This window comes from Haemorhous mexicanus, chromosome 3, assembly GCF_027477595.1.
Source record: "Haemorhous mexicanus isolate bHaeMex1 chromosome 3, bHaeMex1.pri, whole genome shotgun sequence".
NCBI classification, from domain to species: Eukaryota; Metazoa; Chordata; class Aves; order Passeriformes; family Fringillidae; genus Haemorhous; species Haemorhous mexicanus.
Genome location: NC_082343.1, coordinates 25,364,925 through 25,391,860, shown reverse-complemented (window position 1 = coordinate 25,391,860; position 26,936 = coordinate 25,364,925). Strand labels below are relative to the sequence as shown.

At 41.4% G+C, this 26,936-nt stretch overlaps 1 protein-coding gene across 5 annotated transcripts in view; it reads right to left on the bottom strand.

Moving 5' to 3' along the window:
- The window catches only part of EML4 (EMAP like 4), a 146,813-nt gene that overhangs the window by 84,834 nt on the left and 35,043 nt on the right, over positions 1–26,936 (bottom strand). The window contains exon 1 of one of the 5 annotated variants that reach the window (XM_059841151.1): positions 1,214–1,422. The exons of the other annotated variants lie outside the window; for them this stretch is intronic. Coding sequence (XP_059697134.1) covers positions 1,214–1,280 — 67 coding nt within the window. The 5' untranslated portion in view covers positions 1,281–1,422. Of the gene's footprint in view, positions 1–1,213; positions 1,423–26,936 lie in introns of those variants that run through there. 5 annotated transcript variants of the gene reach the window in all.

Sequence of the window (26,936 nt, the reverse complement as noted above, 5' to 3'; positions counted from 1 at the left end):
CACTAAGTACTTAAAATGCTAACATTTCCAATTTACCCTCCCGTCTTCCTTGAGGGTTGCAACATCTTGAATTCTAAACCAAATGCTTTGAATTCTGAAGCAGATGAAGCACAGTGCACATCGCTCACTTTAACAAAGTACACTATAGCAAGGGCATTCCTTTCTTCCACTTAATGCCCATAGAAATCTACGCCTTAAGCACTTGTCTGTTTTTATTTTTAAGAAAACTTTTCTGTGCACCATCGTATTTTGGGCTGTAAGTTTCACGTGCAAGATGCTGCGTTTGTACCCAAATCGCACGGCATGAATCAGCAAACAAAGAACGGGCGCTCGCTGCTGTCTGTTCCATTCGCAGTAAAACACTTCCACGCCGTGCACAAGAGGAACACGCTTTATCTCTGATAGGAATTCTTGGTTAGGGTTATTTGGTTGGTCTTTTTAAGACCATGAAGTTTTGGTAGCTACAGTCAGAACGCTACAATTAGTTACCTAATTCGCACTCAAGAGAGGCTGCTTTGAGAGCAGCTGTGCAAAGAAAGGAAATATGAACGGAAATATTTCATTTTAACTACGACACTGGTAAAAACAAAGCGAGAAGAGGGAAAAGCCCTTAGTTCTGAAGGGCAAGTACAGGTTCCTCAGGCAGAGAGAGCTGCAGCAGGCGCAGCTCTGCTCTCGCCAGGCTGAGCGAGCCTTTACTGCCGCCTGCCTGAGGCCCCGCGAGTCCCGCCGGGGCTTCCTCCGGCTCTTCGCTCGGAGGGCGGCAAACGGAGCGCTCCAAAGGCAAGGCTGGACACGCCAGACCGCCCTTCCACGAGGGCTGCGGAAGGTCCCTCGCACCAAACTCTTCCCTGTCCCAGCCCCGGGCCGAAGGCACCCGCGCTGCTCCGCGCCTCCTGTCCAGCCAGTATTAGCTTCATCGTTATCGCCCTGTCGCCTCCTCCGCTACCCGCACACTTCCCGATTTTATTTACTTGTCCTTCTTTTGTCGATTTTCTGGCGGTGCGGATGCCGCAGGGCCGCGCGCCCCTCAGCGCCGGGGCAGGCACACCTTGCGGGCTGCCGGGAGGCGCGGTGCCGCTCTCACACCTCGCCGGGCAGAGCCTACCCCGGGGCTGACAGGCTTCCCCTTTCTCCCCTGCAGGGATGGGAAACGCGGAGCGGAGAGCGCCGGGGATCACCCCGAGCGAGCCCTCCCGGCGCGGTACTTTACCCGTGCAGAAGGTGGCGAGCGCCGAGGGGTCGCAGGCTGCGGCCAGGCAGGCCAAGCCTTCCTCCATCCCCCCGGCCGCCAGCGCCGCCGAGCCGGCCCCGCCGCGCCTCAGCGAGAGCTCCCGCGCCCCGGCACGGCCGGCGGGAGCCCAGCACACGGTCCCGGGCCACGGAGCCCTGCCGGTCCCGCCGCCCGTGCCCCTGTCCCGGAGCGAGCGCGGGAGGCGGGGGCGGGCCGGGCCGGGCCCGGGGAGGGGCCGCCCGCAGGCGGCGGCCACGCGCTCGCTGCGGCACCGGCCGGGGGCCGCGGCCCCCCGGGGCCTGCTCGGCGGGGAAGCGGAGCCCGCCGAGCTGCTCCCGAACGGGAAAGGGGCAGCTGCCCGCACACGGGCACCTGCCCCCTCCCCACCGGGAACCGCAGCAATCGGAACCGACACCCCCGCGCCGGTACCACCGCGCCGCACGGTGCTCACGGCCGGGGGGCACAGCGCCGCACGGACCGTCAAACAGCCCACAGCATCCGTCCGTCCGCGCTCGGGGCATAAAGAACCAGCAGCCCTGACTAACGACAAAACCCTCCCTCGGCAGATGCAGATAAACCATTATTGTATCAAAGCGTGTCTGTCTGTCAGAAACAGCACACAATCCGTCTATCGTCAGCCACAGCGCGACACGAGGAGTGACAGAAGCAGTGACACGGGGAGTTCACACGGTGGGGAAAGAAGGGGGCAGCAGTTCGCTCACTATTTTATTGGAATGTTTTTAACATGACATCGTTTCGAGACGAAAAAGCAATGACATCACTGGCAATATACTCATATCCATTATATGAAAACTAAGCAAAATATCATGGCTTAAAAGCAGCAGCTTTGCAAAGCTATCATTCTGTTCAGCAGAAGGGAACTCGTATTACAAATGCATTACAATCTATTTAATGTGATCATGATTTTGTCTGTCTTGCAAGACGAAGCACAGCCAGATGAGAACTAATGAATGCAACATGTGTTCATTCTTTTGGTAGCTGTGCCTGAAGCCAATTGGCAGAACAACTACAGCAAGATAAATGTCAAAACAAAACTATTTGTGAATATTGTACTGCATGTATTTTGACTCTTCTATCATACTTGAAATAGTTTATTATTTTCGAGATTTGCAAGCATATTAAATAACTCTGGATTAAAGTTTAGATTTCCAGACAACAGTAGGATAGTTAAAAAAAGGGGGGGGGGGGGGAAGTCTGTGTCTCCATTCAAACAACAAGGAGGGGCAGCACTTTTTTCCACCATCAGAAATGGTTGATGATAAGGTTAATAGGTTCATAAGAACACATATAATTAAGACAGCACACAATTCGTTTTGTGTTTTCTCCAGGATTAATAAGCTACATAACTACAGCAGTGTATGTCTTTTCCAGCAGCTCCTGATCGACTGGAGGAATCGACCTCTGCAGTGATCTAAAAAAAGAGATGGCAGTCAGCTGAACACAGCTCTGCAGCGTGAAGTCAGCCAGACAACTACTGTGATTAATACAAGGGGAAAGGACTAGGAAACTGCCTGGTGGAAGATGATAAAGCCTAAAATGCAAGGGCACACAATTAAGGACCCTAATGAAGCCATCAGCCTTGACACACAGCTGTGGCACTGGGATTGACCAAGAACCCATGTTCCCAACTTGTCCCAACCCCTATGTTGCATCAAGTCATTAAACAATCCTAACTGCAAGATGAAACACTGAGTCTTATCTTGGGTGGGTTGGGCAGACAGAAAAACGTAACACACAAACTTTGGTATCATTTCAAACTCAACATGCTTCCCAATACAACTATGAAGCCTTGGAAGAAATGACAGGCAGAATGCCCCATGAGGCCAAACAGACATTGTACTGGTTAGATCAGTGCCAAGAGCAGAAAGAGGCTTGATTGCAATCTTAAGTGGCCATTAGTGCCCTGAACAATGACGCATTACATGCCACTGGCAAAAAACATCCACTGTAGTTCACACCAATACATTTCTTTTAGAATATATCAATTTTGAAGTAAGTAAGCACATCATATCAAAAAAGTTAGGGTATCTTTCTGTAAAATGAGTACAAAACACTGCTATTTCTGGATATCTTAAACAGAGCTTAGTGTCTGCTCCATCAAAAGCATACAGGATGAGGCAGAAGGAACCAAAGCAAATGTCAGAGCACTGTTGGAATGATCCTCAGAACTCTTACTTTTGAAACAAGTTTTCAGAAGGCCCAGTGTATACAGCTCACCCTGAAAATGGCAGAAGGACTCTCAACCCACCCATCTCCTGTTCCCTGCACAGCTGAAGACTTGATCAAAATTCCTCAAGTTGCCTTTAAATCTCTCATGATAACCTTACCTCCTCATTAGGACTTGCCACTCTTCTATCTCTGGCCCTTCCATCATACCTGTCCTCCTAACCCACCTATCTTCAACAGCTATCTCTACACTTTTCAAGCCTTAATACCATCTCACGTCTGTCTTCCCTGCTGTTACTTAACACCAATGATGGGTGATGAGGAACTGCTCTTTTTAAGTATTTTAGACAGGCATAAGTAATGTAAAAAAATACTAAAAATATGGCACATACAAAAATAAAACACATACACAATGTAAAGTCTTTGCTCAGGAAAAAACTCTCAGATTATTAGCATTGCTACACCATGAAAAAAACTAACACACACTCTTCAATCTAACAAAATAAAGACTGTTAAAGACCACAAATGGAGCTCTGCACACTGTACAAGTACAGATTAGTTCATTATTTGTTTATCCCCAACATATACATATTTAGGAACACCACACATCTGGTGTTGTTCAGAACAGTGAATGTCTCAAAGACTGCAGCAGCACCAGTTTGACTGCACAAATTTTAGACATACTTCAGATTTTCAGCAATCAAAAAACACTCAAATGTGCCTTCTCTTCAGAGGAGGGAGGAAATGGCTTCTCCAGCTTTTGAAGACAGCCATAGGAAGGCATGAAACCTTCAGAGTCACCACTTCATGTGAAGAGGAGAACAAAGCAGGTCCCCATGAGTCCATACCCAAAAAATTACCTTCTAGTCACCCAGAGCTAACTGAGGAAACCAGAGGTGCCCCCACCAAAGTCACCATGTCCCCAGCTGCAGACAGACACTTGTACCCAGGATATCCTTAGTACTTAAAGAAAAAAAGAAAAAGAGAAAGGAAAATTATCTATTGAGCTTCCTTGGCAAGTGATACTGCTCCTAAGAAAGCACCTACCATTTGAATTTTGGAAATTGGTTTTCACAGAAATAGGGTTTTTTAATTTCCCTCAGATTTAGGAGATTTCAGATCAAAGAGCTGCTGCATGAGGCAATCACAGTGATATATTACGTCCAGAGGATTACTGGAAACTCTCCCTATCTACCTTTTATTCATAAAACCAGTAATTGCACCTAAACATCACAAAGTGGTAACTGTAGTGACACTAGTTTAATGCCTGTCTTGCTGTTGAACTGCAAGAGGGCAGCACTAGTTAATTTTCTTTCCTCATATATATGAAATCAATCATGTTTCCACTAGCAAATGATCCTTCAATTATTTTTCTTTCTTCTTTCTGAAAAGAAACTGCATCAATGTTTCAGTTGGCAATTAACCTCACTGCCAAACAGTATCACCCGTCAGCAGATGCCTTCATTAGCTTTACCCCACAGAAAAGAGAGAATAAAAGTAATTTCTTTAATAACCACCCAATTCCCAATTTTATTGCTTTGTCTTTAGGAGGAAAAAGTTTCTTTCAGTTTGTTTTTAAACTCATCAAGCACAACAGACCAAAACCATCTCATCAGGTGAGACAAAGTAACTAAACAGTCTTACAAGACACACTTTGGTTAAGGATGCTCATTGCATCAAGCCTGTTTCCAGCAGTGAGGCGTTCAGAGGCTGGTTACTGAGCTAAAAAGGACAAGGATGATCTAGCAGGATCCAGTGCTCCCACTAACACCTGTGGGATGTGGCAGCCTCTGCTCGCTCCTCTTCACTCCAGGCACTGTAATAAACCCTAATACGGTTCCATTCTCTGAAGCATTAATTCAAAGAGTGATGAAAAGCAGGACCTTTGACTAGGATTAAGGTCACTTAGAGCTGGCATACAACAGCATTACTGCTAAAATAAGCATCCCTGCCCTTCTCCTGCATCCTTCCCATGCTCATCCTGTTCCTGCCAACACAGCTCGTGGGGCTGCACAAGGAAGCACACCAGGAGACTGAAGAGCATGAACTTAACTCATCAACATCAAAACAGGGTAACTCACCAGGCCAGTCTTATGGTGTATGGCACAATGAGCCATGCTGCAGCAGCAGGGAGGTGGCAGCACCCTCTGGAAAGAGTGGTGGGAATAGTGTCTGTCAACAGCAGCTCTGCCCATGGATGACTTAAGGAGACTGTGAAACAGCTACATTTGTAAATCACATTTCATTGCCAGAAACCTGAGCAAAATAAGAACTGATACAGAAGAGAGTGAAGTCCCCAGGCACGCTCTGCGAGGGCAGGATGCAGCAGAGAGCACACAGTAGTGCCTGAGGCCCTTCCCTTATCACCCCCTCCTAGACTAAACGGAGCTCCTTCGGAGCTCCATCGTCCTATGGCATTTTTCTCAAATGAGCAGGCAGAAAACACAAGAAACAAGAGGTGTACATTGGATCTGAAAAACTGTCCTGAGGCTGTCCTCCACAACTAAACCATACCCAGGCTTTACACTAAACCTTACTAAGACTAGGTCAACCAGCCTAGGAAAGTAATCTAAATAGGAAAATTTATTTTATATTTGTTGTCCAAAACCACATTGCTTAATTTGAAAAAGAAAACCTGCAAACAATACAGAGCCCTCCAAATGCAAATGTGTATTTTAAGAATAACCACAGAATGACTATTTTTGTCAGGGGGTTTGCTGCTGCAGCAGCTGTACCAACAGGACGGAGGTGGCAGCAGGCTGATGTGGAGGGTAGGAAGGGTGGCAATGTGTAAGGCTGGTATTTCCCTAAGCACAACACCAAACCACAGCTGTAGCATGCCTTCCGCTGCCTGCCTGGAGCACCTGCACAGAAAACTGCTTGCAGCTGCCTTCCTGCCTATCCAGTAGACAAGATGAAAAAGTGCTAAATCTAAAACACAGCCACAAAAAGGTTTTTCTCCTGAAAATTCGTGTTCCAGATGGTTCAGACCACATAACCTAGGTAGTGTCCCATGAAAACATGCAACCCTGTCCATGAGGAAACAGAGTATGAAGAGTGGCATCCTTGCTAGATACAGTCTGTATCTTTGTGGAGATAATCACAGTTTCATCTCTGGTCAAGAGCTGAGCTTCAAACGCACAAGATTTGCCTAAGTGGTATTTTTAAAAGTACAGGTAAATTGTACAAGGTTTTTCAATATGACTCATTTCCATTCTCTAAAATTGATCAGAAAAAGTTTGATTAATAATGACAACTAACTGGTGGTCTTAGTTATATCAAAGCTATGGTTATGGATGAGCTATGGTGAAATGACTGCTGTTTAATTACTTAGCTTGTGCCAACAGGAAGATAAATATTACTTCTGTCATGCAGAACTGGGGAAACAACAGTGCAGAAACCATCTACAAAGTGTTTTCCAATAAAACACTTACAAAATAAAATATCTACTTCTAGACATATGACACTGCTTAAGAGTTGTGTATCCTTTCAGAAAATGATTAAATGTCATTCTTGCATGTCAAAACATCTCCAGATGCTGGCTGTTTCCATTAACTTGCTGCAATGGTGACTATTTTTACTGCTTTTAAAAGTAGTAAAAAATAAACTAGGAGTTAAAAAACCAAGAGAATTTGAAAGAGCACACTATTTATGACAGACCAGTAAGTTTCTTGCTTACTATCCACTCTGAAGTGCCGAGGAGGTAGAAAAGCCTTTATGAAAAACCTCCCAGCAAAAAGCACAGTCCTTCCCACAAAACTAGCTCTGATTAAGGATGCCCAGCACAGGACCTGTGGATGCACAGAGGGCTTGCACTGTGGGCGACCAGCTCAGCTGTGGACTGGGTGACATGCGACTGCACTGCCAATGCATCCCCTGCCAACGGGTGGCTCAGACATATGGCAAGCCATGTAGATGAGGGACAAACCTCACAGGTGCCAGTCTGGATTCATCTACACCAAGAGGAACAGCTTTTGGCTTTCAGACTTCTGCACAGCCAGCATAACCCAAATCTTCCACCCGAGGCGTGGGGTGATCATCTCCATTTGTGATCACGCAGCAGAAACACAGCATCTGTTATTGAAATGTTACCTAGTACATGCAATTGTGATGTAGGTGTCAGACCTTAAGCTATTTTTCCATTTCAGAGTCTGACCTTATCAAAAGATCATTTACAGTCACACAGTTTTGACATATTATATATAGCAGCTGTACAGTCCATAAATTAATTACCCTTCTGATGGCACAGACTACCAAGCAAAGTGGTTTAAAGGGAATCTGTAGAAAGAGCTTTATATCCATGTCATTCCTTTAAATTTAGTTGACAACAAGATTTTTGTACTCCTAAGGAAAATGGGTCACACTAATACACATCATGTTTTATTTACAAATGTAGGATTGAACTATTGTGAAACCCCCAGGCAGAGTTTACAACCTATGCTGCTGGAAAAACACACAAGAAACACATTTGTGTTTTTTCAAAAAGGCAAGTGTAGAAATTCCTGTTTATTCTCTTGCTTTTCAGCAGTGTCCTCAGTATCCTAAAACTTGGTGAATGTAAAATGTGAAGAACAAGCCATACCATTTCCACAAATTGCTTGATAAAAAATTGTCTTTAGAAGGAATCACATTCTGTGATCCACACAAAGAAGTCAAAAGAGTCCTTTCAACTAAGTTAAATATAAAATCTGCCAGACCAGAAGCCATGCTTACTTGAAAGCCTTGAGTAACGCTACGGACATTAACATACGGGCATCCTTCCTGTAGGAACAGCAGTATTCCAAAAAAACCTGGCACAAGTGACACCTTTGCCAGCCTCTCTCTCTCTGGAAAGTAACCAAAGGACAGTAAGAGACAAGAGTAATGGCACCCCACCATTTTAACTGGTAGCTCTTTCACAGGAGTTGAGACCAAGGTCAACTCTTGACTACAGAAGTGTGTCAGTATTGCCAGAAAATAAACATTCAGTAGGTCAGAAAAAATAATTTCTTCCTCTGGATCACCAATCTTGTTATGACAGCTAAAGGTCAAAGCAAGGAGCAAATAGGCTAATTTCAAAGAGGGAAAAAAATAGAGAGGGAACTGTGATGTGCAGTAGAGGGCTAAGGGAAGTGACAGACTAAACAGCTGTGTCAAGACAAGGACAGATCATTCTACAGGGGAAAAACATCACACAACAAAAAAAAAGGAGAAGGTCCTTGACAGCTTTAAGAAATGCAGCTGCATGTTTCAAGAATGCAGCTTACCAAAAATTCAGAGACTGACTAAAGGTCAGAAGCAGCAGGAGTTTGACAGTATCCTATTACCTAAGAGGCATTTCCACACACTGTGGAACCACCAGCCCCAAGAGCTGGGGATGGTTATGGCAACATATGATCAAACTCACTATGTCCTTACTTCACCACAACCAAACTCCTGTACTCCAGATCTGCCTAGTTATCACCAAGTAATAAGAGCTGGAAAACAAGAAAACACTCTAGAACACACTGAAATCACAAGTTTAAAAGGCATTTAATTGAGCCTCAAATGAAGAGTTTACCCATCTGTTCCTTGAGAAGGATAAAGTTCATGAGCTAAGTGAAGAGAATACATGGGGTGATAGGGCTACAGCTAAAAGCAACTTCTTTGCTAGCAAAAGACACAATGGTATTGAGTGCACTAAGCTCCCAGCATCCCAGGATAAGGAATAAACTCCATATATTTGCATACAAAGTAAACTAAAATAATAAAAAAAACCCCCTATTTTCATGCCCTGACCTTTTTTTGTTTTAAAAGTACAGACTACAGAAGCATCTGTATTTTTTTTTAAATATGCAACAGCATGAAGGTCACAGTATTCACCTAACTAGCTGCTAACATGCAGGATTACACAATGAATCACAGAATGGTCTGGGTTGGAAGCGACTTCAAAGTTCATTTAGTTCCACCCCCTGCCATGGGCAGGGACACCTTCCACTAGACCAGGTTCCTCACAGCTCCATCCAACCCGGCCTGGGACACCTCCAGGGATGGGACATCCACAGCTTCTCTGGGCAACCTGTGCAAGTGCCTCACCACTGCCACAGCAAAATATTTCTTCTAATATTGAATCTATACCTACTCTCAATTTGAATCCATTTCCCCTTGTTCTGTCACTACTGGCTCTTGAAAAAAGTCCCTCTCCCTTGCTCCTGTAGGCTCCCTTTGGTTACTGGAAGATTACAACTATGTCACCCCAAAAACTTCTCATTTCCATGCTGAACAATCCCAAATCACCTAGCCTTTCCTCAGAGGACACTAATAAGTACAAGATTTTTAGGCAGAAACCTGACATACACCGTTACACATAGTTTCTTTAATTCAATTTTCAGAGATTGCATGTGTTTCTTTTTTAACACTAAGTTCTGAACATACAACTTCCACTTGAAATAAATATAAGCTACAAAATGGACTACAAATACTTTCATATCAGCTTGCACCATGTTTAAAGCACTCCACAAAACCAAAAGGAGAATTACAGAACTCTTAAATGCACATGGTTACATAGATTTTAATTTATAGACATAATAAAGTATCATTACATTGATGTAATCAATGTAATGATGCATCTATACAACTATGTAATGAGCATCTATGATGTTCTCTAGTATTCCAAATTTTTAAAGTAACACCTGACCTCAAGACAGTCTTGACACATAAAAGATGTCCAAACCTTACTAAAATGATCCAAATTATTTAACAGAAATATTTTTTTTAAATCATATGAACCAGAGGTTACATCTGACCATTGAATTATTCAATCCAAAATACAAGTTCCCAAAAAACATACATTCCTCTTTTTTTCCTATCCTCAGGCCAAAAGAATTTATAGAATGTTCAAGAGGTTTCAATCAAAACAAGATAAGAAGATAAACAGCAACAGTGATTTATTTATCTATAGGGCTGTAATCACCACAGAAGCTTATAGGACACTGAGCACCAGACAATGCTACAACTTCAGTGTAGGTTTTATTTAGTAGCAATATTTTTGCCTGCTACCTCTATAAACAGGAAGACTCCGCTATTTCCTTCAACTAGCTGCTAGAGCTGCTAATGACTTAGTATCTTAACACAGCCCACAGGAAAATCAGCTTGAAAGTAACAAACCTGCAATGCCGGATGTTTTATTCTATTTCTCCATGGCCTCTATCTACAGCATGAATATGTTTTGGTTTGTTGAGTTGATTGTTTTTGAGGGGTTTTCCAGCATAAATGAAGGCTTCTACAGGAAAGCATGCCCTGTCAAATGATATTGAAGGACATCAGGACAAAAGAAATGGTATTAGATAGCAAGGAGAAGATTGCCTTGAATACCAAGACAACTCCAGTCCCCGTTTGTGAAGCTTTCACTAAATGTTGCATGTTTCTTTAGGCATCATTTGAGGATGCATCCCACTGGCAATGTAACAGATCTAAAAAACATTCTTCCCCATCAAACGGGGAGAATGTTTTTCACTATTCTGTCAAATGGCTCAATATTCTGCCACCCCCTACAGCAACCAGGAATTAATGAATTGCAGCAAGTCACTTGTGCAACTTTCCTACACTTGCATAGTTCAGACATGTAACAAATTTACATAGGCACATTTGTATTGCAGAACTAACCCTCAAAACCACCTTGTTGAAGGTCTGTCACCCTGCAAGGGGGCTCACAAGGAGGAAGCTCCTCCCAGCTCCTCTGAAACAAAGTCAAGAGAGCAGTTAAGGACTGCAAATGACTGTACTTCATATCTTTCAAGATTTTTCTTAACAGAAGATTTATACCTCAGTGTTTTTCTTTGCTGAGCTCTTGACAGAATTCAAATCACTCGTTTTATCTCACCACAGGAGAATGACTTGATTTAATGAGTAACTCATTTGATGGGTAATCAGGCAGCTGATTTTATCTGCTTCATTGCTATCAAGAGGTCAGCACTACCTTCCATTAAGGCAGATTACAGGTTTTCAAGCATACCTGCAATCAGATGAAATCAGGTTCGTTCTTGCAGCATCCTCACAGCCCATAGAGGATATGTGCATTGGAGGGCCATGGGGAGAAGTGGAAGGAGGAGAATTAAATTAACCAATAATTTGGAGGAAGCATCTTACTGTTTTCACTGATGAAATCAGATCTATGGCATTAAAAAGGACATGAGAGAACATGGCTTCTTTGCACTGTCTCCTTCCTTTTCTCATTTATAAACCAATTGTTATTCTTAGGCAGGATAGAAAGGAACACTGGAAGGAATGTGCCAGCAAACAGTAAGCTGAGTTTGTAATCCAACCTTAATCACCCACCTGAAGAGCCACACAAAGTGATCTGCAATTATGCTACATCTGAGACCACCCAGCAAGGACATCACATGTAAGCATCAACATATGATGAGAATTTAGTCTACTTAAAGAAATTACTTTTTTAAAAATAAAAACAGCATTAATCTATAGTCACAATAATGTTTAAATGTTAAACAGCTGTTTATTTCCATGAAGCCCTCCAGCCTACAAGAACACAACTCAAAGCAATACCTTGTGCTCTCTGCACCCCATGCACATATATGTGGTGTGCAGCACCTTGATGCAGGTGGGGACAGCAGACTGGCTTTCCAGCACAGGTCCACTCTCCTGCAGACAGGATGGAGTCAGGCAGTGGCTGTGGGAATGGAACCAACCATTCCTGAAAACAGGCCAGAGAACACTTGCAGATAACTGCTTGCAAGGTACCACTCTCCACTAAAAGGATTAAGTGTGGAAATAGCTCATACTTGGCACATATCTCTGAGACAGGAGTTTGGTTTAGATCATTAGCAAATTAGCAGTTTAAACTGGATTCACTGCTGGAAGATTTGATTTGGTAAGAAAGTTTCAGATCCCACTGCACAATTTAGCAGGGAGAAGCCTGGCTGGTGGCTGTGCTCTGAACACAGACCCTCTCATAGGCAAGGTGAGGGACAGGCTAAAAACCTGGGAGAGGCTCCAGCTGACTGAAAAGGGAACCAGGACTCACCTCCAGACTAGTACACTCTATGTATTATGCTCTAATACAACCCAACATAACATGGCAAATTTTAGCAAGTTATCCTCATAGATACAAAAGTCTTTAGAAAAAGAACATCTTATAAAAAATACACCCTAATAGCATTTGGACAACTTGGGCTACATTAAATATTAAATTATGCTTCCACTGCTTCATATAAGGCATCATGTTCTCAGTGACTATCAGAACCACTTTTGTAAAAAGAATGGCAATTAATGTTATTACTCCATCAGTTTAAAAACATGCTTTTGCAAATTATTCAAGTACTTTGATTTCCCATACTGTTTTTCTATGGAAAAAAAGTTTAATAAATTCATAGAGATGACAAAACCAGTAGTATGCTGACTTAATTGAATTACAGGCAAAAAATCTGTTTTAGAGTACAGTACACAATTTGCTTTTGAAATGATCTCTTGTTAAAACAGGAGTAGGGGAGGAATGTCAGTCTCCTATTGAGAGGTGGTGGTGGGAGTTTATTCTACAACTGCAAAAGTATATTGAATATTTGGTGTAGCTGGAGGAAAGTGAAGCCTCCCATAGGTTGTTTGCTGAGCAAAGCCACAAGGCAGCAGGGTCTGTTCACAGAGACGCAGTTTGAACAGGACAGCCAGACAATGTCAGGTTAAATTAACTATCTTTGTTTAAAATGTGTGCTGAAGCCAACATCAGAACCCAACTTTCTGGGAAAAGGCCAATGTTTTTGACCATGTGTCCGTTAATACAGGATCACTTCCCCTACACATACGTCTGATTTTCACGCTTTTTCCTTTTGCAACTTTGAGGGCTGCTGAATTTCCAGTTTTGCTAAACAAACACACAAATTCTCTTCCATATACTTCACAGCTTCATCAAACATGGCCTTAAAGAAAACCAAACTGTTAAAACATTCCCATGAAATCTTGTCCTTTAGCAGTAGAGCTGATGTTAAAAAAAACAAAAACACCCCAAACCAAAAAAACCCCACAAACACATGTGGAGCTGTACAAAGCTCCCTCTACCAGGAGGTTCAATCCCTGAATATGCATCTCTTGGTAATGCTCACTTCACTTTGGCTTACTTGAAAATTCATGACAAAAATGAACCAAAGCCTCTTATTTTTATGGGCCATATCAATTGTTCCAATGCATGCTGATCCTATCTTCTACAAACAAAGCCAGGATTTTACTGCACTGAAGCATTAAGCAGAAAGCCTTTAAAACTCTTTTCTGTTTAACCTGTCTGAATTGCAAGTGGCTGTATCAGACAGGACTGAAGCATGTGCCATTCTGAAAAATAACCTGCAGTGATACACATGGGCTTGTGGGGTACCAAAGTCACTTCAAAACACATAAGTGATAAAAAAGAATTATGAGTTTGCCTTTCTAACCTTCACAAAGATTAACACAATTTTAGGTTGATAAAAAAAATAACCACATAACTTGCTCTAAGCATTGCTGACATTGCTGGATTATTCCCAGCACATTTAGGAGGGGCTGCACAATGACAGCAAATCCACACGTCTGAATTACCAATGCAAAATTCCTAAAGTTCCAGTTTAAGCCAGACAAGACTGTGTACTTTTTGCTTCTATTGATTCTTCTAGATGTAAGCTGAAATTCTGTGCCCATTATATTTTTGTAACTCCTTTGTAGATTATGAAAACTGAAGCATGTCAATGAAAACAAACTCAGGGGTTTTTTTCCAAAGTAAGAGTCCATTTTCCAATCCACTGGAAAATCCAGCAAGGTAGCAATTTATTAGCCATGCTGAACAAATCAAAGATCCACAACAGGATTCCAGACACACAAAGTGAAAACCAAGACACAAGCCACATGAATATAGATCACCCTGCAAACCCTCCTGGTGATGGGATGGATTTCCTTCCTTCAGCCAGTATTTCATCTCCCAAAGCTCACACTGACCATGGCTCCCCCAAGGCACCCTTGGCTGCACTGATCTTCCTGCCAAAACAAGACAAGAGCTGCTTCCAGCTCCATGCCAGACATGAATGACACACCAGCCCCATGGTGTCTCCAAATCAAGGACAACCTCCTGGGGGAACCGTGGAAGGAAAAGCCACAAATTCCTTGCACAAAGGGCCTATTTCCAAATTCCTCCAGGGATTGCCTTTAAATAATGACAATAAAACTGTTTACTCCCCTTTGACAACATGCACAAAGGTTCCAATTCCACAGGCTTGGGAATAGAGGAGGTGTCATACTGGCATGTTTGACATTAAGGATCAGGCAGGAAATAAAATTAAGGGGATGTTAGCAAACAGGGGAGAACAGATGGCCAACACAATACCTTTATTTCCTTTAAATATTTCCCTTTATCCTGTTTTTGCTTTTCTTGACTATTTAAACCATGAACTGTGGATGACAGGAACTGTTTTGAGGCTCTTACTATGCTAAAAGAGGTGCTTACATGAAAGAACATTTATTTACTTATTAATCTAGTAAATTTCTCCTAGTATTTCTGCCTAGAAACAAATAATCTTAGTCCAGGATTTTTCACAACACACAGTTCCAGTCCCACCTGCACATCAAAAAGACTTAAAAAAAAGATTGAAAATTCACACTTCATTTCACTCTCCAAAAAGGACCTTGACAAAATTGAAACCTACTCCTGCAACAGCAAAGATTAAAACATTTATTTCAAATCCTTAATTCTTGTTTTTCTCTCTCTTCCCTAATCTAAAAACAGAGTTGACAGATCTGGCAAGTAAGCCTTCTTTTGTCAAATGGCAAATAACAGAACTCAACAAGATCTGCACTTCTCCAAACACAGGCTAAAGGCTCCCTTTCTTGACAAAACAGGACCTGATTACAAAACTCCCTAGATCTCAACATGCATTCATCTTATACACAACCTGCTTGTGGGGTTAAGCAGGCTCCTTAGTGATATGAGCAAACAAAATCCCACCTGCACAGAGGACCAAAAAGTGGCCTTGAAGATTGATTTGTCTGTATGCAAACCTGCACCCATGACCCACAGAGCCAGGCACTGACCAACCCCTCAGAGCAGCTCACTGAGGGTCATAAAGGACAAAGCAGCCCCAAGAAAGGAGGTGATTACTGCAAAATTCAACTGAGTTACAACATGGGCCACACCTGTGGCCACAAAGGAAAGGAATTACTGTGTCAAGGGAGACAACAAAATTATATTTATGAATTATTTGGTTTGGGGTTCAAAACTTTTGAGATCCTTTCTCTGGCAGGGGGAGATGAACATTAAAAACATGCTCACCTGTTAAGGAAGCAGCAGCAACAATATACCTGGGGCTACTTGCATTCTAAAGTCTACAGACAACATTAGGCAGAAGTCTCAACAGTTGACAGTACTGAACATTTTTCACATAGAAAATAATCTGAACAGTCTTACTGCACATGCTGCAAAGATAAATTTTGGAGCATTAAAAGAAGTTGTTAGACAGGATGTGTCCTACTTCCTCTTCCTTCTCACTGAAAACTAAACAACATAAATCACAACCAGTTATTTCAAATGTAATCAACCCCTGCCAGGCATCACTACTTGCTAATGCTTTCCCTCTGCCCATTTCTCCTCACCATTAACTCACCAGGATAAAAAAACCAACCAAACAACCAAACAAAAACAAAAAACAACCAACCAAAACCAAAAATGCCCCACCCTCTGCACACCCTTGCTTACAGACTCATAACCAGCAGACCTGATGACGTCTTCCCCTTCTGGAACTTAAGTAAATCTAAACAAACAAATAAACAAAACCCAATCAAATAAACAGAATTTAGAGGGGTAAGGAAAAGGGAAAAGGAGGAAAAAAAGCAAGAGGAAAGGGGAAAAAGAAAGCAAACACAGAGAACAAAGTCACAAAAAACCAGCAAGCACAGAAGAGGGTCTGGGTAATTAAATGAAAGGAGCAATCTCAACAGTACAACCATATTCGTAGCAGATCCAGACATACAATCAACATTTAACCATTCAAAGCTTACACAGTTTCACATCACCACTAACAGCTATCATCACTCCTTTAGAGGGAGGAACCATGCACAGCTTACAGAGTTTCACATCACCATTACCATCTCCATCTCACTTTCACAGGGAGGAGCCATGAACACTTGCCTATACAGCACAAGCATCTTCAAGCAGATGCACTACTGTGCACATGGAAGTAGAACACAACCTGAGCCAATAACTGGTGTCATCAGACACTTTATATCAGTATTTCCATTCCTAAACCTTCTCATATGCTAAAATTGCAATTAAAGGTAAAGGGATCACATCTGGAAAAACAATCACACAACTTCTTGTTTTTAGACAGCCACACTCCTCGTATGGCAGTTAAAAACCTGCCAGAATTTCCCCTATAAACATGTTTCCAGCAATTTCAGCTCTCCCACGCAGCCTTCAGTCCTAAAGTAGCAGTCTCCTGCAGAAAAGGTTGTTTTTCATAAACACACACACACAAATAATTTGGCCACACATTTCTCTTGCATGATGCATTGTTTTCCACATGTTAGCACCAGAGTGTCCTACCACAGCTGACAATTCAGAGACTCAAAAGGAAAAGCATTAGCCTCACAAAAAACCAAGTCTTTGCCACACTATGAAACACAAGAAGTAGGGTAAGAGAAACATAACCTTTGAGAGGTGGCCAATACTCACACACAAAGGCCAAAATTGCTAGGTAGAGTTGTGGTTGAGGGAAAAGAAAGAAAGGAAGAGAAATACTGAAACATAACAGACTTCTGACAATTATCACTTTGGAGAGCAGCTGGGATCCTACAGAGATTTACACCTGTGGTCCATAGATTTCTCTCTCATAAAATGTAAAGGGAAGGGTGAGTTCCTGAGAAACTGACATATTTTATTTTTTGAAAAACCAAAACAAACATGATTAAGAGCAGTGGTGTGGACACAAGAGCTGAAGGACTCCTTGGGTCAGTGGCCATGATCAGCCACAGGTCAAGCAGGGACGCTGTCCCAGTTATCTCCTGCTGCTGGACAGGAGAGATGACCAGAAGCTCAAGCAATCACAACCCAATCCTCACCATTCCTGACCACTTCCCAGAGACACAGTCAAACAGCATTCAGTTTCTTTTCCAAGCTAAGAAACAAATCTGTTGAGGAGCCCAGACTACCTGGATGAATAAAAACCTGACTTTTGATGCTAAAAATAAGTAGGAAACGTTTTTCTTTCCATAACTAAACAAAAGCTTAAGAAAGAAAAACATTTAGAGGTTACAGGGTGCCAACAGAAGAGTAGAACCAACTGGGAGCCTGCTTGAGCTGAACTATGCAGAAGAAACCCTGGGGCATCACTGCTGCCATGCACTGCAGCTTCAAAGGAGGGGGAGAAAGACACCTACTACACACTGAGGTGTAAGAGATCATTTAGGGAAAAACCAACCTGGAACAATCAAAGAAAATGTTTTGCCTTCCATTTCTATAAAGACAACAAAATAACACACTGAAAATGAGGAGAGGGTAATGGTTATTGCCACGTACAGTGTGGAGACAAAAAAAAAAAAAAAAAAAAGAAATAAGGGGATCTGGATAATCTCCATTCCACAACACTGAAATAACTGGCACTCACAACAGCAACAAATATGCCAAAAATCACCACAAGAGGGAGGGGGAAAGGAAATCATTTGGGAGAGAAGGAAGATCAACCTTGGTGCTACAAGTGCAAAAGCATGACCCTGATAAGATCTGAACAAAAGAAACCAGAGAAATGCAATTGAGCAGTGAAATGAAGACAAGGCAAACTTCATTTTACCTGAGTAATTTATTCCTCAAAAAAAGGAACCAAAGAGCTTACAGCAGTGAATTTAATCCAGAATTAAAGCAAGAACTGATGTGATAAACAGTAGTATTTGAGGTATAGACACATAACATTTTAAAGATGAATGAAGCACCGGTTTAAAGACAGGCAACAGAGACATAAGATATCCAAACAAAGAGAAAATGTGTGTTCCTTAGGTTTGGTGACATCAGGGCTATGTGTAATTTGCAGAAGCAACCATTCAAAAAAAGCAGGTATACAATAATGACTTCTGGGAGACCAAAGTCTGGAGAATTAGCTGTTCCCAAAAGCATCTCTCAGGAACTGGACAGTCCTTTGGGCTAGCTGGAGCAACACTAGTGCAACGAAACTTAAACATATGAAGTGAAAGGCAACTCTGAATAATAACTTCTGCTATGATCCAACAACAGGAGATGAGGGGGAGAAGGGAGCCATCAACTGCTGTTTGGGACTGATGCTTTGCAGTACTCTACACACACACAATAAGCGCCTATTTTCAACAGAAAACCAGAATGAGCAATTATATAAGGTGTTGGCAAACCACTATTTGTAGTTCTATACATATAGTTGTGGCTACCAAATCAAAAGCAAAACAAAACCAAACCACCTGCCTTTGCCAAAACCAATTTACCTGAAACAGGTGCAGAGAAAACTCAGAAAACCAAGCAGAGGAAAAAAAATCTGTTTTATAAGGGAAGCTAAAGCACCTGGCATCCTCTATCTTAGCAATTAAGAGCTGAAAGCAACAGAGCTCTGCAGGTATGTTTATGTAAGGCAGGATGGATCTCAGGAAAAGGAAGGGAGTGAGGGGGAAAGCACAGGCTGGTGGAAGGACTCCCACTCCCCCAAAGCTTGAGGTATTACTCCATCTGGACTGGCAAGCTGTACTTCAACAAACTTGACAACAAACTTCAGCAGGCTCTGCACAGCACCTCATTTATCTATTCAATACTGCCCGAGTGATTTTTTTCCTGGGTGGGACTTTTGTAGCTCAGGTATGGTGTGTTCCTCCACTCAGCCAGGCATTTACATTTAGTACATTTCCTGCTATAACAGAGATGTAGAAAGAATGTCTCTGAACTTTTCTGCTGCCTCCCTGGAGCACACTATGCTTTATTCACACTCTGTCATTTTATAAAGGCTTTAGATGTGTTAGAACACATGGGGAATGGGAGCAACAGGCCAATCTAGATTTAAACTTTTCTTTTTCACACAGCTGTTTGGGGAAATTGTCCCCTTCAGCCCTCCATTCCCAAGTCAGCTGTACTTTAATAGTCCATTACAAGAGAAGAAACAAATCTCAATATTTACTTTGTGTTGAACTATCAGATAAACGCTGGGTCTATTTCTGTTCTATTCACATTCTCCCACAATTTCCATTACAAGGTATGCACTAAGCATTTTGACAAGAAGTTCACCGCTGCTAAAAAATCTCAGTGCTAAAAGAAAAAAAGCAGAAATGTTTATTTAGGTTTGCCTTTCAAACTTAAATACATTTTCAAAATTAAACTGAAATTCTCTCTGGCTTACTCCACTGAAAAACAGGCTCACACAATCTAAGAGCTCACAGACACAAACTCAAATGCTGAAAAGCAAACTTCAATTCCATTTTACAGACAACATCCTTTGGTTTGTTTAACTCTCCTGGAACACCAACAAAATGTACACATCTTTTGTATTTCTTTGATTAGAAATGCTTCACGATACCTTTTGTTCTCTTCCCAAGTTTGCAAGGCATCCAGCACACAGGACACCTGCACTGGGTTTAATACAGAATGCAGTACCATTTAAAATTTATTTTTAATCACTAAATTGGTAGGATATGAATATATGCTGTTACTTGCTTTAATATTCTGGGTAAAGCAGGCATTAAAACCTAAGTAGGATATCTCTGATGCTTTAACAGCAATCATATGCATGCCCAAAATAATTTGTTTTCAGCAAATTTACACGTGACTTTGCATGTGTCATACCTCAAGTCTCTCCTTTTACTTGAAAGCAGGACACTATTCTGGCAAACCAGTCATCTTTGCCCCACCCCCCTTCCTGCAGCCTTTCTTGCCTTTTATTTTAAACACAAGTTCAGATTGCCATATCCTATAAGGTTTTGGAATAATTACCTTGGAAAAAAGTTGCCTTCTCTACCTGGCAAGCACACCCCCTTGAAAAAGCAGCAGCCTACTCCCAAATCTATAGCAGCAAGATGAGCTACATAGGAAAGGGCTCTTGATTTAAACAACTGATTATGGCTTTTATCCCTGCTACATGGCAAGTCCACAACCAATTAAATTAAAAAAAAAACCCACACCACAAAGAAAAAAAAAAAAACAAAAAACAAACAGAAAGGGCAGAAGTGATATTAAGCTTTCTTCACCTTTTTTTAAAAATTTTCTTATTCTTTCTTATGTATGAATGACAGTCTAAAGCTCACAGAAAAGCTCTGGCAAGACTGGTATGTAAGAAAAGACAGCATGTGCATATAAGAACATGAAAGTACAATGCTAGAGTTAATATCCTCTTATAATTCAGTTTATGCTCAAGTGTTGCTGTTTGCAGGTCATCTGCCTCTATGTCACATTTCTACTCTTCAAAACCTCATAAAGTAAGCAATCACACAAAGAAAAGCAGCTGTGTAGGACACACAGCTTAAACCCAAGACTTTCTGACTGCAGGAATTAGTTTTTCTTTTTTCATTGCCCTTTAATAGAAGCACTAGAAATGTTTCCCAGAACTTTACTTGCAGAGCAGTGGTGCTACTTCCCTGGTTTTTTATTAGGAAAAGCATAAACAAGGACAATATACAACCTAATCAAAACTCTTCAGAGTAGTATTTTTCTCTAACCATCATTCCCTGCCTTATAAGAAAGCAGTTTGATCTGCTAACAAGAACTCTGTCCTTCACCTTTTTCTTTTTTTTCTTCAAAGGAAGATGTGGTTATTTTGGACAGCAAGTCAGTATGTTCTATCTGCTATAAACCAGCTTTGAAAATATACTACAATAAGTTAATTTTGCATGTAGGCAAATGTGACAATTCCACAAACCCCAGCCCCCTTGCCCCTCTAAAAAGACTCATCCTGAACAAAGCTATTGGTTTCACATAGCAGTAGGAAGAGAAGAAAAATTCACTTGATACTCCAAAAGCTTTCACAGAAAACCGATATCTAAATCATTTTCTTTAGATGCAAGGGGCTAAATATGGGGTTTATCACCACCACTGTTCAAGTATGGTGACATCTAAAGCTGAATCTAAGCCAGCATTCCCACCATTTCTTCCACCAACATAATGGAGCACCCTTTAACTGACTGATTTGGCAGAATTAAGGAAATTGAGTCTCAAAAAGCACCACGTCAAATCCAGAAACCTCAGCGAGGACCCTGTGCCCTCCAGCCTGAGCCCTGGGGGATGCACAGGTCCTTGGCTCCTGGCAAACACAGCCAGCTTTCTCCACAAGGAGAAAGCTCAGCCAGAGCTCTCATGTGCCACCAAGGAAAGCCAAGTAACACCAGAAGTCCCCACTCCGTGGACTTGGGAGAGACAGGATTGACAAGAGTCAACACCCTGTTAGTGAGGCTGCTGAGCATCTCCCTCTCAGTTTCACTAGTGTCATCCTTTTAACTAAATTATTCTCTCCAAGGTTTCCTGGAGCCAGGCCCATAAACCAATGACCCAAGAGCCCATTAGGATTATTTCCTTTTCACAAATTACTTATTAAACAGGTATTCGATCAGTCAGGACTGGAAAAAAAATCCAAACAAGATATTTTTCTTTCCTTTTATTCACCTTCCCCTTTCTTAAACACATAATCTCTCAATAATTGAGAGCAGTTTTCTTGCTTTTCTGTATTTGGCACATACTAGTCTTTGCCTAGATTAAACAGAGTGCTTCCTCATGCACAAAGCATCAATTCTCTCCTCCTCAAGCTTGTGCAAGTGCTAACCAAACAACCTGAAGAGACAGGATGTTTAAATTCAAAAATCATTCCCTGGAAGGCATAGAAAAAGGAGCTTTTCCAAGAGCAGCATCAGTGTCTGAAGAGCAACCCAAAGCATTATGCTAGCTTTGCCTATCTTCCATGATCTTGCGTGGCATTTCAGTTTAACACTCATTCTAAGCAACTTCCATTTAGGGCTGTGGTGATAACACAGCAATTCCTCAGAAAAATGCTTCCAGATTTATATATTTTAAGACATAATTATTCTAGGAGTTCCCCCATTCTCCTCCCTAGAAATCAAGGGTAAAACTCCAAAAGGAGCAGGACCTCTTATTTTTTAGCCTCAATTCAAACACTATTATTAAAATTGAAGCAGATTTGACCGCTGGCACTACAACAACCTGGTGAAACAAATGGCACCTTGTGTTTGATGGTGATGTTTCCTTGTTCCCTGTGCATTGCAGAGACAGAGCACCTCTGCTCCCTACCATGGCCTCCTCCAAGCTAGAGGCAACCCTAATGTTTCTTCTCTTCAAATTTTACAAAAATGGTTTAACACCAACACAAAAATTGTTACTGAAGTAAGCTGGCAGAAAAAGTAATGTATATAAATATTTATCCTTTTAAATAAATATATACATTTACATGTACCTATATATATATATAACAAACATGCACATTTTATATGTGTATTATATATATTTATATTTTGTAAGTACTATTATAAAGAACAAAGTAAGGTGTCACTTTAAAATGCTCTTTTCCTAGTCCTGCCTCACCTTGTGGGTTTTTGGAAGTTTTTTTTTTTTTTTTGGAAGATTTTCAAATGAAAGGTTACAACAGTCAAGAACATAAAAGCATTTGTTAAAGGGAGGCACATTATTTTTATTAAAGCACAGAACCTATAGCTAAGTAATAAATTAACTCTTCCCAAATTTTTAAAGATTTATTATGCAAGTAAAGGAGATATTACATTTTCCAGAAACCCTATAGTAAAGAGATAGGCATCTACTACATGAATTCCTAAAAACTGGGCATTAGTTTCCTTCAGACCTCAAAAGTCTGAGACCACAGATATATTAAATAGAAGATTTTTTTAAAGTGGGGACAAAATGGTGCTTGCTACCCCTTGACCCATCACACAGGTCAGCTTAGCATGGCCAAGGCTATCCTCCCTCTCTCCCATTCTCACCTTCCAGCTGAAATATAAGATACTGAATTCAACCCACAGTCCCTTTCTTTTTAATTTTACTAAAGAACATTTTGCATCTTGACACATGGAATGCCTGCAGACAAAGATCCCTGAACACATACATTGATCAGAAGAGATCTTCCTGTTGAGCACTTCTGGATGTGATAAACTCCAGCCACTTCAGAACTGTCCACCAAGTCTTTAATGAAAACCCAGGTTTGTACTGACACAGCCACAAACTGTGAGGATCTCTAAAGTGCTTTTCAAGTGCCATAAACACAGACTTACATGCTATTCACAAAAATGTCAAGAACTCCCAATATAGACTATATACAAAGCATTTCCTTGGCATTGTCCTTTGTGTGCCTGAGCACCAAGCCCCAGTGCATCACAACAAGTAGCAGAACAATGTGTCACAGTCTCAATGCCACAGAGTACATTTTTCTCCTTGTACACACATTGTAAAACGACCCACTTCTTCGGACCACAGTGAAAAGGAGGTGACTACTTAAATTATTAGATGGCTAACATTGCCCCAACAGCCCAAATGCACGCCAGCATCATTTTAATCTAGACATTCGTAACAATTTCTGGAAATGCTCACTTTGTAGAAGCAGCTGACATATGTTCACACAGATTCTCCAAATGTATACACACACACACATTTGCTCTCAAGAAACCTGCCCTCCCCAGCAGAGGAGCTGACAAGATGCTCCTAGAAGCATTGTCTCTTGGTCATTTTACACATCGAAACGTACGTGCTGAAGTACACGCTTCTTTCCCTGGGAAAACAGAGAAGAGTTGTTCTAATTAACTCAGTACCTTAGAAATCCACTCACTAGCAGCAAAACAGAATAAAATTAGCTCCTCACCCATGATCAGGCAGTGAAAAAAAAGCTTTATTTAAAAGCCAGGTATATTGTTCCAGCTAAATGCTAGCCAATGACTCCAAGTGACATTTACTTTGGCAACGTCACACAAATCAAGATCACCATTTTGCCTTCAAAAAGGGATTTTGGATCGACCACATTAATGGCACATTGTTCAATTCCAAGTATGCCAGTTCACACAAATCTGGTTTTCAATAGGAAAAGTCACAGAGTAGAACTATTTCAATGCTCCTTGGAAGAAAACAAGCTTTCTGTGAAAGTTGGCAGAGTCCCTTTGCCTTTTCTTCAGTTAAGAGAACAAAGTCGATGTAGGAGAGGTGGAACTCGCCATGCAAGGAATACCCTGCGAGCACAGAACAAGCTGTGTTTTGCAGGGATCTGTAATTGCATGGACACAAGCACCTTTTTTAACCAAGGCACAATGAAGTGGGCAAATTGCAAACAAAAGGCAAGGGTGTCTGAGGGCTGTTCAGAGAAGACATAATAAAAGAGAACTAAGAAACTCGCTCTCAATTGCCTCAGCCCAGAGATAAAACAGGGAAGGTTGTACACAGAGTGTACAGAAAACTGCTGCTGAAGAGGAAAAACAACAAACAGCACAATTGCCCAGGAGAGCAGAGCAGCTTGGGCGAACGAGGCAGCATCCTGCCTGTCCATCACCCCCTGAACCAGCCAGCTCCAGCCACATCACGCTGGCTCTCTCACATCCTCCTGCCTTCCACCCCCAACATGCTTTGGGCTGCACTTCTCCATTTCTGAGGAGCTGTTCCACAGCCCATCACAACTCCAAACCTTGGGATTAGAAACATTTCAAAGGCAGTTGGGTTAAACCTTCCTATCCTCCCCTATTTAAAAATCAGCCCTAATCATTGCTTACACACACTAAGCTTTGGTAATCTTCATGCAAAGGTATTTGGGTGTTAATTCCTGGAGCAGGTAATAGGGATGGATGTTCTTTCTGTAACTAGAGAATTTTCCTAGAGCTAATTGAAAACAGGCATATTTTGAGAAATGCCTTCTACTGCCAATAGTCTAGCAGGGAGGCAATGCAAGAATGATTTATGAGCTGTGAATATCACGTAAATCTGTCTTCAAGTAAAAGGTTCATCTCTGCATAGAATAACTTTAAATACTCAATTATCAACACACCTAATTTTACATATTTCCTAACAAAGCACAGAAATCTCACTGCACGTCCCAGCGCTTTCTCAGAGGTTATCACACACCAAATGAATGTGTATCATTTATATCTAAATGCAGCCAAAAGACCAAGCCTCAATTAAAACATTCTTAAATTAGATTATTTCATGTTTTTTCCAAGTCTTTTACGATCCCATTTTCACATTACTTTAGCATTCACCGCTTGCTTTGTAGCCCAAGGGGAAAGCAACAGTTAGTCAATCCTGGAAGCTGAAAGACTTTTTTCATCTATAACAGCTGTTGTATACCTCTTACCTTCTCCAGCAAGCTTTTTAAAATTCATTTCAACTTGAAGCCTGCATATTACAGCATCAAGACAAAAAATTGTTTTAGGAAATTTTCAATACATGTCAAACACTTGAACTACTATGCCAATTCTCTATGGAATTTACATTCCCCAACTTCTTCCGAGGCACACACAGTTTTCTTTTATCTATCATTGTAGTGGTTTTGGTTTGTTAATTTTAGATTTTTTAATTTTGTGATTTTTTTAATTAATGTGTTAATGAGTATGGTGGGGTTTTGTGTTGGTTAATTACTAACGTATTTATTTTTTTAATATCACTTCCCTAAATTTCCTCCCATTCCAAACCATAACAACCATTAAAGGAGAAACTGTTCTTGAGCATCTGGATCTCATGTCTATCATAACTTCACTTCAAGTATGCTGAAGCTATTCTCTCTGAAGATACTTAGTCTGCTAGTCAGACCACATTGAACACAGATGATGTTTATTTGTATTGCATCAGGCAAGTCTGCATATATCAATGGCTGAAAATACATTCAATGAGAAAATGTATTTTTTCCCTAATTAAAAACCACACTAAATACAGTTTAGTCTCTCAAGGTACAGAATACACCTGAATCCTTCACCAGCACCTCCAAGAGACTTAGGAAAGGAGTGGTGCTGATTAGCTCTGGAAGCCCTGTCAGAAAGCAGGCACAGAAGAGCAAGAAACACAACAGTATTAACTAGCAAGTTAGAAGGGAGGAAAATAAGTCTATTTTTGTAAATGACAGGTTTTGCATGCCCATTTTAACTCATAAACAGTGGGTTGTGATGATGAATGTGGTATTGTACTCAGCATGGTAGAAGATTACAAACTGCTTTCAGTGAGGGTCTCTGGGAGTTGTCCCATAATTCGGCAGTAAGTCAGGCAGGACAAAGATGAGGCATGGCTAAATGCAGCAACAAACGGACTGCAGAGGCTCCACACGCCACTACTATCATTTCTTCACAACTCATTTGTAAAATGACTGCTTCATTTACTTCTGCTGTAAACAAAGATTTGACCCCTGGCATTGCATCTGACTGGAGAGCAGCATTAACAAAGCTCTGAATACTCTCCAAGACCATGACTCTTGATTTCAGCCCTCTGCACTCAGAAAACATTCAAACATGATGCTTAAAGCACTTTGGAGCTTGAAAAAAATTAGAATTTGCATCCAAGGGTCAAATTTCAGAAATTTCAATGGGAAACTTTGGTGTTTGATAATTAAAA